We start from the raw sequence: 17,193 nt of genomic DNA on the forward strand, positions 1-17,193 counted from the left end.
TACTCATACTTGTATTGATCGTAAATAGTTTAACTTAATGTTAAGATTAACAGAGAATACATGCATATTTATGGTGGTATTTAAAATGTCAATCTTGTGGGTGAGAGAAACCTAGCGCATGGAAGACATGTTTTCCTTCTGTTAGTATTAACTAGTGCCTCACATTAAGATTGAAATAGCGAATGTGTGCTGACGCTTTGTTATGCATTGAAAACATATGTAATGCATATATACTATTTCTTGAAATAAACAGTACTATACACATCTTAAAATATAGAATTAAACGGAACACTGTGTCACATGCGTGTATACTAAAGAATATACACCGCCCAACTAACATGTAATTTAGAATTCTGCTGCTAGGTGTACCTGGTAGTAGGGGTGGCGCGATACGTGATAGAACCTGATATAACGTGCATTTGGCGCGTGCAGGCATCATTTCCTTTCACGTAAGCGTACGTAGAAAATCGTAGAGAACCTCGCCTTGCCTGCTAAGCAGTTGTTTTTAAATAAATATAGATATTGTACAATGTGAATGTATATATTTGTTACTTCACTAAAGTACAATGACAATGCTAAAAACAATTTTCAGTGGACTGTAAGGCTTGATTCGTATACCACATGAATGCAACCAAAATATAAATTCACTGTATTTAATGATTACAACTTCAGTTTGCACACAAAAATAATACACGATAATAAACATATTCACAAGGTCTTTAGTTGTAAATGATTGTGATACGATGGCTTATTGTTTGTGCTATATTGTATGATCTTCGACCATGTTATATGGTCCACCAAAACTGCATGTTCTTGCCTCCACACTCACACTATTCACCAAACAATCGAAAAGCATTAAGCAACTTGAACCCTGTTGCCAGCTAAAGGCACACACACTGTTAAATACACAAATAATCCCAAACATACTCCCCCCTGTTGGTCAACTAAGATCTGACCAAATAAAACAAAATGATACATATAAAAAACGAAACAAACACAAAACTTGAAGCAATGTTACAACTGTACTTATTTTTAGATTACTAAAATTTCAATTTCAATCGTTGTTATTTGGTAATGCAACTAGTTTCTTGATGGAACGATTATATGGTCCAGTTGTAGTACGAACCGTTACTACAAGAACTAAGAAATGCTTTCCTGGGAACACTTTTTCAATGATGCCCAATTTCCACTGCAATGCAGGAACGTTGTCTTCAATCAGCAAAACTACATTTCCGACCTTGAGATTGTGTTGTGGTGAAGTTGTCTTAGAGCGTTGTCGAAGACCATGTAAATAATCTCGGGACCATCTCTTCCAAATGTGTTGTTTTAGTTGTTGTATCTTCTGCGAGCGAGATAAGCGGTTGTGTGGTAGATCGGTGAGGTTATGCTCCGGTAAAGCTGTAAGTGCTTCTCCAATTAAAAAATGTCCAGGGGTGAGAACCATGATGTCGTTAGGCTCACTTGATAGCACTGTAAGTGGTCGAGAGTTGAGACAGGCCTCAATCTGTGTGAGTAATGTTGCAAACTCTTCATATGTTAATACTGCACCCTTTGTAATACGAAATAGATAGTATTTCATTGATTTTATACCGGCTTCCCATAGTCCTCCAAAATGCGGCGAATTTGATGGTATGAAGTTCCACTGAATTCCTTCGGTCGATGTAAAATCATAAACTTGAGAACTAAAAGGATCTGATGAAAACAGCTAATACAATTCTTTCAATTCGTTGTTGGCTCCAACGAAATTTGTGACATTGTCACTGTACATATTGAGACATCTTCCTCGTCTGGCCATGAATCTGCGTAAAGCTGCTATGAATGACTGCGCACTAAGATCTGTTACCAATTCCAGATGTATTGCTTTGGTGGATAAACAAACAAATAACGCAACATATGCCTTACGTACAGATCTATTTCTAACTGCTCCTGATTTTATGTAAAACGCTCCAGCGTAGTCCACGCTTACGTTTAGGAATGGTCTGGCTTGCTGCACACGAGCTGCTGGCAACTGTCCCATAAGTTGTTTTGAACCACTGGCCTTTAACTTGAAACATGTCAAGCAATGATGGATCACTTGTTTTACTACCTGTTTGCACCTGATGATCCAATATTTCTGGTGTAGTGATGATATTAATAATTGGGGTCCAGCATGAAGTAATCTTAAGTGTTCTGCTTCAACTATAAGTTTTGTTAAGTGTTGATTTGAAGGCAGAACTATTTGATGTTTGGCTTCAAACGCTCATCTAACCTTACCATGTGACCAAGACCTTCATATTCTTGAATGAATTCGGTATATTTAGCTTCAAAGTCTGGGTGTTGATCGAATCTTCTTCCTAATTGATTTAATCTAACCAATGCCTGCTGATAAGAATCGCCTAAAACTGTACGGTCTTCAAGCAAAGGCAATCGTACAATGAAACGCCCTGTATGATCTCTTGTTGTGTTCTGAACGAATGCAAGCTCTTCTCTTGATCTGTGTGTAACAGTAGTTTCTTCTAGTTTCCAGAATTTTTGTAGTTGTTGCTGTAGATCTATGTTTGTCTTCACAAAACATTTTGTTAATGGAATATGGGGGTCACGTTCTTGAGGAATGCGTCCTGCCATCCATCCCAATTCTGTCTCCTGAAGCACTGGAAAATCACCTGGCCGTGTTTTGTGTCCTGACTTCATAATTATGTAGAATACTTCCGCACCTAAAAGAATATCTATGTCTCCAAGCGTATTAAAAGTAGGATCTTCTAGAACAGTGTCCTTGGGAATGTTCCAATCGTCAAAATTAATTCTTTCTTCCGGTAGTTTACTTGTAATGTGAGGGAGAACTGAACAACTTATATTCCATGAAAATGTGTTAACACATGAATGGACAGAAATATCTACAGAGTACTTTGTATTAGATATTGCTTGGTTTAAACCTTGAATTGGAGTATACTGTCTATACAGTTTGATGTTCAATTGTTGCACCAAATTTTCTGTTATGAAATTGGTTTGACTAGCACAGTCTAGAAGCGCGCGACAAGGAACCAAATTTTCCTTATTATCCCTTACTTTTACTATTGCAGTAGATAACAACACTCTTCCGTTATGCCTAGCCTTTAATGCACAATATGACACTTGCCTTAAATTTTCACTGGAATCTGAGTTGTTACTACGCTCTTTCACCGCAGCACTGCTTACATTTGGAAACCACATTGATTTGTCCTTTGTTTCGTCAACATGCAATAATGTATTAGGCCTTTTGGAACACTTTTTACCTCTCGATTTACAAATCTTCAGAAAATGATTACTTTTCAAACAATTCATGCATAATTTATTTTTACGAATGCACTTTAATTTTTGGCTGTGGCCCTCATTCACAAAAGACGAACAAGAATATAAGGGATGCTGACTATTACAAAATTCGCATGCATTGGAAAATGTTGATAAATAAGTCTTTGATAACTGAATAGTTTTTGTTTGCTTGTTCTGTACGCTACTACCTTGCTGCACACCATCAATACTAGTTCTCATGTTCTCAAGCACCTGACAACGTTTCTCGAGAAACGAAAAGAATTATGATAAACCAGGAAAATTAGAATTCGTATTTTGAAGCTCCCATGACTTTCTAGTGGTTGCATCTAATTTTGATACAAAGTGTTGGGTCAAAATTACGTCTGTGAGGTTTACGTTTGGCTCAAGTGCTTGTAGCGCATTTATATTACTAGTAGCTGTATTTATAAAAGCGCGAAGTTCACTTACATTTTCTTTATACACTGGCTTGATTTGTAGTATTTCGTGAATGTAAAAAGAAGCAATTACCCTTTTATTTGAATACCTGTCAACGAGTAATTGCCAAGCTACTGAATAATTTGTTTCGGTAATTGGTAAATTTTCAATTAGGTTAACGCTACGCCCTTAAGAGAAGTTCGGAGGTACTGAGACTACTGTACTGTGGAAATGTCTTTATTCTCGTGAATAAGAGATATAAAGGTGTCTTTATATGATAACCAATGTTTACAGTTCCCGTCAGATGCACGCAACTGTATGACTGGTAATTTAACTTGTGCGCTACTGCTAGTGTTATTATTAACAGCAGATTCTTTATTTTAAAACAAGTGCTTTAAAACAAGTGCTTGCATTTGAGCCTCTAAAGAAAAATACACATTTTTAATTTCTGCACGAACGTTTTCTGCTTCCTCTCCGGGTTCGATTTGATCAAATCCAATAGTATCTTGCACCTCCTGCAACTTTGACCAGACGTTATTTAGATGTTTTGAGCATGCACGTATTTCTTCTATATTGCCGTCATTTGGATCAAAGCCCTGAACAAAAGTATTTGTTCTGGTTAACTGGCCTCTGTATGCAGATCTTTGCCTTAAAAGACGCTGGTGTGATTCAGTCATTATTAAATGCTACGCAGAAATATGAAGAATAAAAAATTACTGACCTGATAATGTTTTTTTTACCTATGAAATATACTCCAGAAGCCTGGTCCTGGTACAACAACTGGCCGCCTACACAAGAAACGTGACTATTGTTCAACGTACGTGATAGCACCACATACAGGACGACACAAACACATTTCTCTCCACAACAGCACAGAACAATTCTCAGAAATCTTTGCACTCATGTGGCCCGGATAGAACCAAATATACAATTTGAATGTATATATTTGTTACTTCACTAAAGTAGAATGACAATGCTAAAAACAATGTTCAGTGGACTGTAAGGCTTGATTCGCATACCACATGAATGCAACCAAAATGTAAATTCACTGTATTTAAAGATTACAACAGTTTGCACACAAAAATAATACACGAGAATAAACATATTCACAAGGTCTTTGGTTGTAAATGATTGTGATACGATGGCTTATTGTTTGTGCTATATTGTATGATCTTCGACCATCATATATGGTCCACCAAAACTGCATGTTCTTGCCTCCACACTCACACTATTCACCAAACAATTGAAAAGCGTTAAGCAACTTGAACACTGTTGCCAGCTAAAGGCAATACACTGTTAAATACACAAATAATCCCAAACATACTCCCCCCTGTTGATCAACTAAGGTCTGACCAAATAAAACAAAATGATACATATAAAAAACGAAACAAACACAATACTTGAAGCAATGTTACAACTGTGCTTGTGTTCCAAAAATGATTGGACATGGCAGCATCAACAATAATAGTAAAAGTGGCACTATTAGTAGTACTAATAGCAGTAGTACAAGTGGAAGTAGTAATGGTAATAATAATTACGGGTAAAATCAAAGAAATGGTAATTTGGAAGATGTAAGGGAGAGCAGACAAAGGTTTCGTAAGTTTCGTCTTACGGACTATGAAATTGCCGTTAGACCTGTGGATGATGATCGGAATATTGATAATTAATCAGAGGCTTATATCGAAAGTTTAATAGATTATGCATTGGAACATGTGATCTCCAATGCACGCCCCTCGGACTATATTGGGTTATACATAGATAGTAGTAACAGTACCAAGAATAAACCAGTGTATGTTCCATAGAGAAGAAAGGGCAATTTCTCTGCTAGGACAGTCCTCCCTTGTACTAAAATCGAATGAGGTTTTCCTTTTGGGGCATGAAATACTGTTTAGATTTCACATAGCCGATAGCATGAATGGCCATGGCAGAAATACTACAGCGAGTGCCGTTGACAAATATTCAAAATACAAGGACTATTTGGAAAAGTGTTTAATACGAATTGAAAATAAGAATATTTATTGCCTTCCCATGGGTATTCTTTACTAAATGACCAAGCATACATCAAGTAGGCAAATGTTATGCAATCTAAGGACAAGAGACCAAGATACACGGCTTCTTATAGCAGAAGTTCTCTGCGAGATGGCAGGAGTTAACGTTCAAAGTAAGGAAGGCTGTGACTTCAGATGTTGATGCTTTGGAACCATATTTGAAATGAGAGTATCAAATCATGATTAATGAGAAGCATGACAAGAATAACCGGAAATATGTAGTTCGCTAACCAGGAGAGCCGGCAGAAAATGAGATCTTTATCCACTGTCAAAGAGGTAACAGCGTTGGTCATTTCGAGCCCATTAGTGACATCAGAAATTTCATAAAGGCATGGAAGTATTGTTATTATTGTTTGGAAGCTTATAATGAGAGATACCGTAAACAAAAGTGTGCAACTCGGTGTTCTTTTTCCGAACATAATCAAAAACGCGATTAGACTACAAACGAAATGAAATGTTATGCATACAATAGAGACCTTCCTGAGTGTGTATGATTTGAAAACCATGTACAGCGTAATAAAGCGGGTAGATCTGTATGCGATAATGGAAAAATCAGCGATTATGGTGTTGTTTGATAACAGGCATCGCAAATCTGATCACGTGTGTGGTCAACATTTCTGTTCAACGTGTAGCACACAGGTTGATGCAGACCATATGTTTTATTCGGAGACAGAGAACTATTCATATGTACAGGTTTATGTACATAACCTATGATATAGAGACAATGTTGAAGACACCGACTGAACGCGGTGAAAGGGAATACGAAGCTGTACTGGTCCGTTGTCGCCAAGTTTGTCACGCCTGTAAGGAAAGGTATCGATGAGCCTTGTAAAACTTGCGGTGACAATGTTGGAAATCGTTCGTTTTTTTCAAGACGGCGACCACGTGTTAGTAGAACGTCCTGTCTTTCAGTTGATAATAGAGATCACCCATAATAGTAGTTGCTACGATGCCCTCTTCTGCCTTAGAACTCTAATAGAAAAGGAGCATATTATTCCTAGTGTTCATATTTAGGGTCAGAAGATTTTTGATATCAGCATAGGTAATCGTATCTTCTTTAATAATTCTTTCCTTGTCCTTCGCCTTTAATTATCCAAGTTACCGAAAACTTAAGGCCGAAGTCAAATTTTAAAGAAGGGAGATTTCCCATATTTGTTTAATACCAAAAAATCAAAATTATGTCGGTCCTTATCCTCCGCTTGAGTTCTATGACCATGAGGCGCGAAGCACGGAAGAAAGGCAACAACTGGAAACCTGGCACCAAGAACGTGCGGTAAGTGGCGAGGAGTTTAACCTCCAGAAGGAAATGCTGTCTTATTGTGAAAATGATGTTAGAATTCTAACAGGAGCAGTCATCAAATTTAACGATATAATCGAAGAAAAAACAGATGATTTGCAGTGTTTCATTACTTCATTCAAGTTTTGCGATGCGAACATATCATACCTTGCACTTACCGGAGAATACTATTCCTGTAATTCCCGCGTTGGGTGTCCATCATAAGACAAAGTATAGTACTATAGCTATGCAATGGCTTATGTACATATAAGACCAATTAGGGATAGAAATCTAACATGGTAGGAGAGTTGGGAAAATTATATGGGTTATTACAAGGTAGATGGATGGCACGAAGGACTCAACGCTGCCTTCGACTTTTATGGGTGCTATTTCCATGTCTTTATTTCCCTTTTAACCGTGAAGCTATTCTGCACGACGCTCAAGACTCGTAAAATATGATGGAGAAACGATATGAGTAACCCATGCTGCGCCGTAGGTACCTGAAAAGTATAGATGTAAACCTATACGAAATATGGGATTGTTCTTCGGACAATAAGGTAAAGACGGATAAGGAAGTACAGAGGTTTATTGAAGAACGTTGTACTAATCTGCCTGATTTTCTTATTCCCAAGAATTGTTACAACGGTGCCCGCACGGAGGTCTTTCGCTCCTATGAGAATTGTGCGAATCGCAAATGCTGATGTAACAAATTTGTAGCCATGGGTGAAGTCAGGTAAACCTATGCCGGTTAAATCACCTAAGATTCATACGGGGCCGGACTTTCCATATGTTGGAAGTATTCACGGTGTAGTGAAATGCCCCATATTGCCTCCAGAAACATCTATTTTCCGATCTTGACATACGTTGCGAGAGGCCGATTACACTGTTCAAAAAATTTTGATTGAAAGTATGTAATTTCTTTGAAATTGCGATTTTTACATTCATTTAAGCATAATATGAAAGGAAATGATAATAGAAGAATTATCTTAGCTCAGGTTGTGAAAAAAACGCCCTTGTACAACAGTAGCTGTATATATAAAAATGTATTAATATTTATAGAACATTTAAGCAAAATCCTTGTAAAAACTGTAACAATTCCGTAATAAAAATCAGTATTAAAATCAAAACATGAAAAATATGTACAAATACCTTTTTGTGCAAGAACTACACGGCAATGTAGACAAAAGTTTCAAGTGATCCCTTGTACAGGATTATGTTTATTTTATTTTGAGCGTCTAAGCTTGGCTTGCTTTTGTAGGTTACATCTGGAGCATCCCTTGCAATAGCCCAACAGTAGTCGGCCAATATGTTAGAACTCCATTTTCCCTTATATCTCTTCTCCATGGCTGCAATATCTTGATGGAAACGCTCACCATGTTCGGCATTTACTGCTCCACTATCTTCGGTCTAGATGTGTCTAGAAGTCTAGATGTGAATGAAGAAAGTGGAGTTTCAGAGACATATTGCAACCACGATTTTCGTAGCACAATAACAACTTTGCTACCAGTTGTTTGTAATTTGTTGCTCGGTGTCTTCCCAAGAACTGTGAACAAACACTCTTGAAGCTTTCCCACACAGCTTTCTCCTCACCTTGGAGAATTTCGTCGAACTTGTGATCTTTGAATAGTTGCCTAATCTGTGGCCCTATGAAAACACCCTCTTTAACTTTGGCACCACTTAATCGAGGGAATTGTCTTCTTAGGTACTTATAGGCCTCATCCTCTTGGTTCATGCTCTTAACAAAACTTTTCATAAGACCTAATTTAATATGTAGAGGGGGAAGCAAAATTCGGTTACGATCTACCAGTGGTTCATGCTGCACATTTTTCACTCCTGGCTGAGGAGTTTCTCTGGTACTCCAATCACTTTGCGGTAATGAGATCCACGATCCCTACTGTCCCATTCACATATAAAGCAACAATACTTTGTATACCCTAACTGCATACCTAGCAACAGTGCTATTACTTTAAGGTCACCACAAATGAGCTACTGAAAATCGTAATATTTAATGGCTTGAAGTAAACGTTTCAAGTTTTCATGAGATTCCTTCATATGAACTGTGTAACCTAGAGGAATTGAAGGAAGTTCATTTCCAATATGTAAAAGCACTGCTGTTTGGGATTATTTGTGTAACAGTGTGTGTGCCTTTAGCTGGCAACAGTGTTCAAGTGGCTTAACGATTTTCTATTGTTTGGTGTGTGTGAATGTGGAGGCAGCAAGAACATGCAGTTTTGGTGGACCATATATCATGGTCGAAATCATACAACATATCACAAACAATAAGCCATCGTATCATAAACATTTACAACCAAAGACCTTGTGAACATGTTTATTCTCGTGTATTATTTTTGTGTCCAAACTGAAGGTGTAATCATTAAATACAGTGAATTTATATTTGGTTGCATTCATGTGGTGTACGAATCAAGCCTTACAGTCCACTAGTATGAATATTGTTTTTAACACTGTTATTGTACTTTAGTGAAGTTACAAATATATACATTCATATTGTACATTGGTCCTATCCGGGCCACATGAGTGCAAAGATTTCTGAGAATTGTTCTGTGCTGTTGTGAAGAGAAATGTGTTTGTGTCGGCCTATATGTGGTGCTATCACGTACGTTGGACAATCAGCACGTTTTCTGTGTAGGCGGACAGCTGTTGTACCAGGACCACGCTTCTGGAGTATATTTCATAGGTAAAAGAAAACAAAAAACATCATCATCAGGTCAGTAGTTTTTTATTCTTCATATTTCTGCGTAGCATTTAATCATGGCTGAATCACACCAGCGTCTTTTAAGGCAAAGATCAGCATACAGAGGCCAGTTAACCAGAATAAACACCTTTGTTCAGGCCTTTGATCCAAATGAAGGCAATATAGAAGAAATACGTGCACGCTTAAAACATATAAATAACGTCTGGTCAAAGTTGCAGGAGGTGCAAGATACTATTGAAATTGATCAAATCGAACCCGAAGCGGAAGCAGTAAACGCTCGTGCAGAAATTGAAAATGTGTATTTTTCTTTAGAGGCTCAAATGCAAGCACTTGTTTTAAAGCATGGAAATAAAGAATCAGCTGTTAATAATAGTACTAGCAGTAGCGCACAAGTTAAATTACCGGTCATACTGTTGCCTGCATTTGACGGAAACTGTAAACATTGGTTATCATATAAGGACACCTTTACATCTCTTATTCACGAGAATAAAGACATTTCCACAATACAGAAGTTTCAGTACCTCCGAACTTCTCTTAAGGGCGAAGCGTTAAATCTAATTGAAAATTTACCAATTACCGAAACAAATTATTCAGTAGCATGGCAATTACTCGTTGACAGGTATTCAAATAAAAAGCTAATTGCTTCTTCTTACATTCACGAAATACTACAAATCAAACCAGTGTATAAAGAAAATGTAAGTGAACTTCGCGCTTTTATAAATACAGCTACTAGTAATATAAATGCGCTACAAGCACTTGAGCCAAACGTAAACCTCACAGACGTAATTTTGACCCAACACTTTGTATCAAAATTAGATGCAACTACTAGGAAGTCATGGGAGCTTCAAAATACGAATTCTAATTTTCCTGCTTTATCAGAATTTTTTTCGTTTCTCGAGAAACGTTGTCAGGTGCTTGAGAACATGAGAACTAGTATTGATGGTGTGAAGCAGGGTAGTAGCGTACAAAACAAGCAAGTAAAAGGTATTCAGTCATCAAAGACTTATTTATCAACATTTTCAAATGCATGCGAATTTTGTAATAGCCAGCATCCCTTATATTCTTGTTCGTCTTTTGTGAATGCGGCACACAGCCAAAAGTTAGAGTGCATTCGTAAAAATAAATTATGCATGAATTGTTTGAAAAGTAATCATTTTTTGAAGAATTGTAAATCGAGAGGTTGTAAAAAGTGTTCCAAAAAGCACAATACATTATTGCATGTAGACGTAACAAAAGACAAATCAGTGCGGCTTCCAAGTGTAAGCAGTGCCGCGGTGCAAGAGCGTAGTAACAACTCAGATTCCAGTGAAAATTTAGGGCAAGTGTCATATTGTGCATTAAAGGCTAGGCCTAACGCAAGAGTGTTGTTATCTACTGCAATAGTAAAAGTAAGGGATAATAAGGGAAATTTGGTTCCTTGTCGCGCGCTTCTAGACAGTGCTAGTCAAACCAATTTCGTAACAGAGAATTTGGTGCAACAATTGAACATCAAACGGTATAGACAGTATACTCCAATTCAAGGTATAAATCAAGCGATATCTAATACAAAGTACTCTGTAGATATTAGTGTCCATTCATGTGTTAACACATTTTCATTGAATATAAGTTGTTCAGTTCTCCCTCACATTACAAGTAAACTACCGGAAGAAAGAATTAATTATGACGATTGGAATATTCCCAAGGACATTGTTCTAGCAGATCCCACTTTTAATACGCCTGGAGACATAGATATTCTGTTAGGTGCGGAAGTATTCTACATAATTATGAAGTCAGGACACAAAACACGACCAGGTGATTTTCCAGTGCTTCAGGAGACAGAATTGGGATGGATCGTGGCAGGACGCATTCCTCAAGAACGTGACCCCCATATTCCATTAACAACATGTTTTGTGAAGACAAACATAGATCTACAGCAACAACTTCAAAAATTCTGGGAACTAGAAGAAATTACTGTTACACCTAGATCAAGCGAAGAGCTTGCATGTGAGCGACATTTCGTTCAGAATACAACAAGAGATCATACAGGGCATTTCATTGTACGATTGCCTTTGCTTGAAGACCGTACAGTTTTAGGCGATTCTTATCATCAGGCATTGGTTAGATTAAAGCAATTGGAGAGAAGATTCGATCAACACCCGGATTTTGAAGCTAAATATACGGAATTCATGCAAGAATATGAAGATCTTGGCCACATGGTAAGGATAGATGAGCGTAAAAAGGAGGACGTCAGCGTTGCATACTATTTGCCACATCATGCAGTTTTTAAGCCCACAAGCTCTACAACGAAGCTCCGTGTAGTGTTTGATGCTTCAGCAAAATCTGACAACGGAAAAATCCTCAACGACATTCTCTTAGTTGGTCCTACAATACAGCAAGATTTGTTTTCTATCATTTTGCGCTTTAGAACTCATTCGGTGGTATTCACTGCAGATATCGGTAAGATGTATCGCATGATTAATGTTCATCCAGAAGACACGCCATTACAACGTATATTATGGAGAAGATCTAGAAATGAACCGATTCAAGTTTTTGAGTTGAAAACACTGACGTATGGTACGGTATGTGCTTCATTTATGGCCACAACATGCCTACAGCAATTAGCAGACGAAGAAGAGCATAATTACCCTGTAGCAGCAGAAATATTACGTCGAGATTTCTATATTGACGATGTTTGTAGTGGCATGAGCAACATACAGCAAGCTCTAGAGGTCCAGAAGCAATTGATAGAGTTACTGGGAAAGGGAGGTTTTACACTTAGAAAATGGAGTTCGAATGATCCAAGATTATTGGAATCCATCTCGCCAGAGCTTCGAGAAGTGCAGCGTCCAATCCAGTTCCACGAAGGCCAAGGCGTCAAGGCATTAGGATTGTCATGGCATCCAGACAAGGATATATTTCTCGTTGAAAGCAAGACGTCAACAATGAAGATTCAAGAGTGCATTACTAAACGCCAGATTGCTTCCATCATTGCCACTATATTCGATCCATTAGGAATAATTTCACCAGTTGTCATTTCATACAAAATATTTTTGCAAGAATTGTGGCGGCAAAAGGTTCAATGGGACGATAGTATACCAATGGAATTAGTAAAGAAATGGACTAAATTGTACAAGCAACTTCCATTAATCAATCAGATAAAATTCGACAGATATGTACTCGTTGAAGGAAACATAGAGGAGATTCAGATCCATGGTTTTTCAGATGCTTCTCAAAGAGCATATGGAGCTTGCATTTATATGCGATCGATCAATCAACAAGGAGAAATATCAGTTAAGTTATTATGTGCTAAATCACGTGTGGCCCCAGTCAAGAAAATCACTCTCCCACGTCTGGAGTTATGCGCAGCAGTTGTTTTGGCAAAGTTAGTTCACAAGATTTTACCAATTTTAAAATTGAACATAAGTAGCGTCCATTTATGGACCGACTCCCAAATCGTGTTGGCATGGCTAGCTTCTCCGTGCAACAAATGGAAACCTTTCGTGGCCAACAGAGTAGCTCAAATTCAAGACTTAACTGACGTTAGCTGTTGGAAACATGTAACTTCTTCAGACAACCCTGGAGATTTGATTTCAAGAGGAATAGATGCAGTTTCCATAAAGGACAATTCATTATGGTGGCACGGTCCACAATGGCTTTCTAGTTTAGAATCTAATTGGTCAGTGACAAGTAAGGATTCATTGCAACCAGATCAAGTTCCAGAGAGTAAGGGAACCATAACATTGACAGTCACTTTAGACAATTGGTGCAATGAAACCATAACAAGATTCTCAAAATTGTCAAGGTTAGTTAGGACAATAGCATATTGTAGACGTTTTGTTCATAACATCAGACACAAGCAAAATAAACTAACAGAAGGTCTTTCAGTACAAGAACTCCATACAGCGCTCCATGTTTGCATCAAATGGACACAAGAAATTGGGTTTCACAGCGAATTGCAGCATCTTCGTAATGGAAACATTGTTCCGTCAAGAAGTAAACTGAACAATTTACATCCATTTTTATATAGTGAAGGCATGATCCGAGTTGGAGGAAGATTGGAGAATAGTCAACTTCCGTTTGACGCCAAACATCAAATAGTTCTGCCTTCAAATCAACACTTAACAAAACTTATAGTTGAAGCAGAACACTTAAGATTACTTCATGCTGGACCCCAATTATTAATATCATCACTACGCCAGAAATATTGGATCATCAGGTGCAAACAGGTAGTAAAACAAGTGATCCATCATTGCTTCACGTGTTTCAAGTTAAAAGCCAGTGGTTCAAAACAACTTATGGGACAGTTGCCAGCAGCTCGTGTGCAGCGAGCCAGACCATTCCTAAACGTAGGCGTGGACTACGCTGGAGCGTTTTACATAAAATCAGGAGCAGTTAGAAATAGATCTGTACGTAAGGCATATGTTGCATTATTTGTTTGTTTATCCACCAAGGCAATACATCTGGAATTGGTAACAGATCTTAGTGCGCAGTCATTCATAGCAGCTTTACGCAGATTCATAGCCAGACGAGGAAGATGTCTCAATATATACAGCGACAATGGCACAAATTTCGTTGGAGCCAACAACGAATTGAAAGAATTGTATCAGCTGTTTTCATCAGATCCTTTTAGTTCTCAAGTTCATGATTTTACATCGACCGAAGGAATTCAGTGGCACTTCATACCACCAAATTCGCCGCATTTTGGAGGACTATGGGAAGCCGGTATAAAATCAATGAAATACCATCTAATTCGTATTACAAAAGGTGCAGTGTTAACATATGAAGAGTTTGCAACATTACTCACACAGATTGAGGCCTATCTCAACTCTCGACCACTTACAGTGCTATCAAGTGAGCCTAACGACATCATGGTTCTCACCCCTGGACATTTCTTAATTGGAGAAACACTTACAGCTTTACCAGAGCCTAACCTCACCGATCTACCACACAACCGCTTATCTCGTTGGCAGAAGATACAACAACTAAAACAACACATTTGGAAGAGATGGTCCCGAGATTATTTACATGGTCTTCAACAACGCTCTAAGACAACTTCACCGCAACAGAATCTCAAGGTCGGAGATGTAGTTTTGCTGATTGAAGACAACATTCCTGCATTGCAGTGGAAATTGGGCATCATTGAAAAAGTGTTCCCAGGAAAGGATTTCTTAGTTCGTGTAGTGACGGTTCGTACTACAACTGGAACATATAAACGTTCCATCAACAAACTAGTTGCATTACCATATAACAAGGATTAGAATTGAGATTTGAGTAATCTAAAAATAAGTACAGTTCTTCAAGTTTTGTGTTTGTTTCGTTTTTTATATGTATCATTTTGTTTTATTTGGTCAGACCTTAGCTGACCAACAGGGGGGAGTATGTTTGGGATTATTTGTGTAACAGTGTGTGTGCCTTTAGCTGGCAACAGTGTTCAAGTGGCTTAACGATTTTCTATTGTTTGGTGTGTGTGAATGTGGAGGCAGCAAGAACATGCAGTTTTGGTGGACCATATATCATGGTCGAAATCATACAACATATCACAAACAATAAGCCATCGTATCATAAACATTTACAACTAAAGACCTTGTGAACATGTTTATTCTCGTGTATTATTTTTGTGTCCAAACTGAAGGTGTAATCATTAAATACAGTGAATTTATATTTGGTTGCATTCATGTGGTGTACGAATCAAGCCTTACAGTCCACTAGTATGAATATTGTTTTTAACACTGTTATTGTACTTTAGTGAAGTTACAAATATATACATTCATATTGTACAACTGCCTTTAAACTCACCTTGGGCGAATCTATAAAGAGCCTCCACTCCGTAGGTTCGTAATTAATTTTAAGTGCCCTCATGAGACCATTTACATCTGTACATGCCACAAGTGTGTCATCCATAGTAAAAAAATGAAGTGAACATCTTCTCCCTATTCCGATATGCTTAAATATTTACTTTTTCCTGCAATAAATTCCATTGCTTTAAGCGTGACGCTAAAATTTCGGCTTTGCTTTTCGAGAGGTCCAAGTCTCTGATTAGATCACTTAGTTCCTCTCGAGTAAGTCTATGTGGTTCACATGGAGGTTCTTCTACAACAAACGTAGGGTCCTTCGAAGTACTTGATTCAGGAGCTTCAACTTCTTGATTATCATCAGAAAAAAGATCGTATTCTTTAGGTGGGTAAGGAACAGGTAGTCCTTCTCCATGTGGAACAGGGCGCATTGCAGAATGAATGTTAGAATAGATCAAGGCCCAGTTCTTCTTCGTGGAAATTTCCTTCTTGACGGAAGGAACCATACAAAAATAACAGTCTCTGATGTGGTCGCTTAGCTCCCTTTAAATCATGGGCACTGCAAAAGGCATTGAGCGCCCTTTCCGATGAATCCAATTTCTTAGCTTGCTGACACAAGTGCTACACACAATGTGGGGTGCCCAAGATTTATCTTGGTCTCCAATTTTACAACCAAAGTAATATTGATAGGCTTTTCTTATTAGTGGTGTTATAGTCTGCTTTTGTGAGGAAAATGTCAATTCCCCATACACGTAGCAGAAGCTATCCGCACTGTTTACACAATTTCGCGGCATTTTTGTTTGTTGAAGTCCTCAAAATGTCACTTGAAATAGTTCCGACAACTATTTAAAAATATACATTCGAAATACCAGTATTTTTGCGTACTTGTAGTTGTATTTTTATGTCCTGCACTACACAAACGTTACACCCAAAACGCTGATAACTGCACTAAACCTGTCTTTTCTAACAATAGCAGAACACTACTGAGATAAGGAACACAATGAAACCAAGCGTTCATATAGTTTCTCCAGTGTTGCAGGATCAGTGTAACATTTTACCCCAAACGAAGCGAATATATTTATTTTTAAAGCGTTATTATTAGACATGCCTGTAAAACGAAAAGTAGAGCTAATATTCGAAAATAACTTTCAACTTCGTGATCAGCACCACAAAATCAATAAGAATTAGCTGATTTTGTTCAATTTACATTTTCGTTGTTGAACAGTGTTACTCTTCGGGCTTTGATGCACATTAATGGAAGAAGAAAATACTAAGGATTGTAATCATAGTGATGCTGAGTGTGCACTCACAGAGACATTTTATACTCCAGAGTTTTACCTTGCTCTTCAAAAAGGTTACAAAATAATCGATATACATGAAATATGGGAATTTAAACTGCTGGATTCTGAAGAGGGGAATTAAGATGGTCTGTTCGGGACTTATGTGAATTCCGATGAAGCAGGAAGCCTCTGGTTTTCCTGCTTACTGTACTACTGAAGAAGAGAAACAAAAATATATCGAAGAATATTATGTCAATGAAGGCATACTGTTGAGTTATAACATTACAATGAACACGGGATTGAGGCAATGTGCGAAACTATACCTGAATTCATTATATGGTAAATGGGGCAACGCTTGTCACAGTGTAATCGTTAGTGATGACGTATTTAACCATGGCAAGAT

The 17,193-nt window shown here is 37.8% G+C and overlaps 2 protein-coding genes across 2 annotated transcripts; one reads left to right on the top strand and one right to left on the bottom strand.

Moving 5' to 3' along the window:
- Positions 1-2,214: 2,214 nt before the first annotated feature.
- On the bottom strand, positions 2,215-3,507 carry LOC145687484 (uncharacterized). The gene has a single exon (XM_081760943.1). The coding sequence runs from the start codon at positions 3,505-3,507 to the stop codon at positions 2,215-2,217; it is 1,293 nt and encodes a 430-aa protein (XP_081617069.1).
- A 1,631-nt stretch (positions 3,508-5,138) lies between these two features.
- LOC145687485 (uncharacterized) lies at positions 5,139-14,976 on the top strand. The gene is made up of 2 exons (XM_081760944.1): positions 5,139-5,226; positions 10,964-14,976. Exons 1-2 carry the CDS (start codon positions 5,139-5,141, stop codon positions 14,974-14,976), a joined length of 4,101 nt encoding a protein of 1,366 aa, XP_081617070.1.
- Positions 14,977-17,193: the final 2,217 nt, after the last annotated feature.

Source organism: Thermobia domestica, chromosome 6 (genome assembly GCF_964235325.1).
Source record: "Thermobia domestica chromosome 6, izTheDome1.hap1.1, whole genome shotgun sequence".
NCBI lineage: Eukaryota > Metazoa > Arthropoda > Insecta > Zygentoma > Lepismatidae > Thermobia > Thermobia domestica.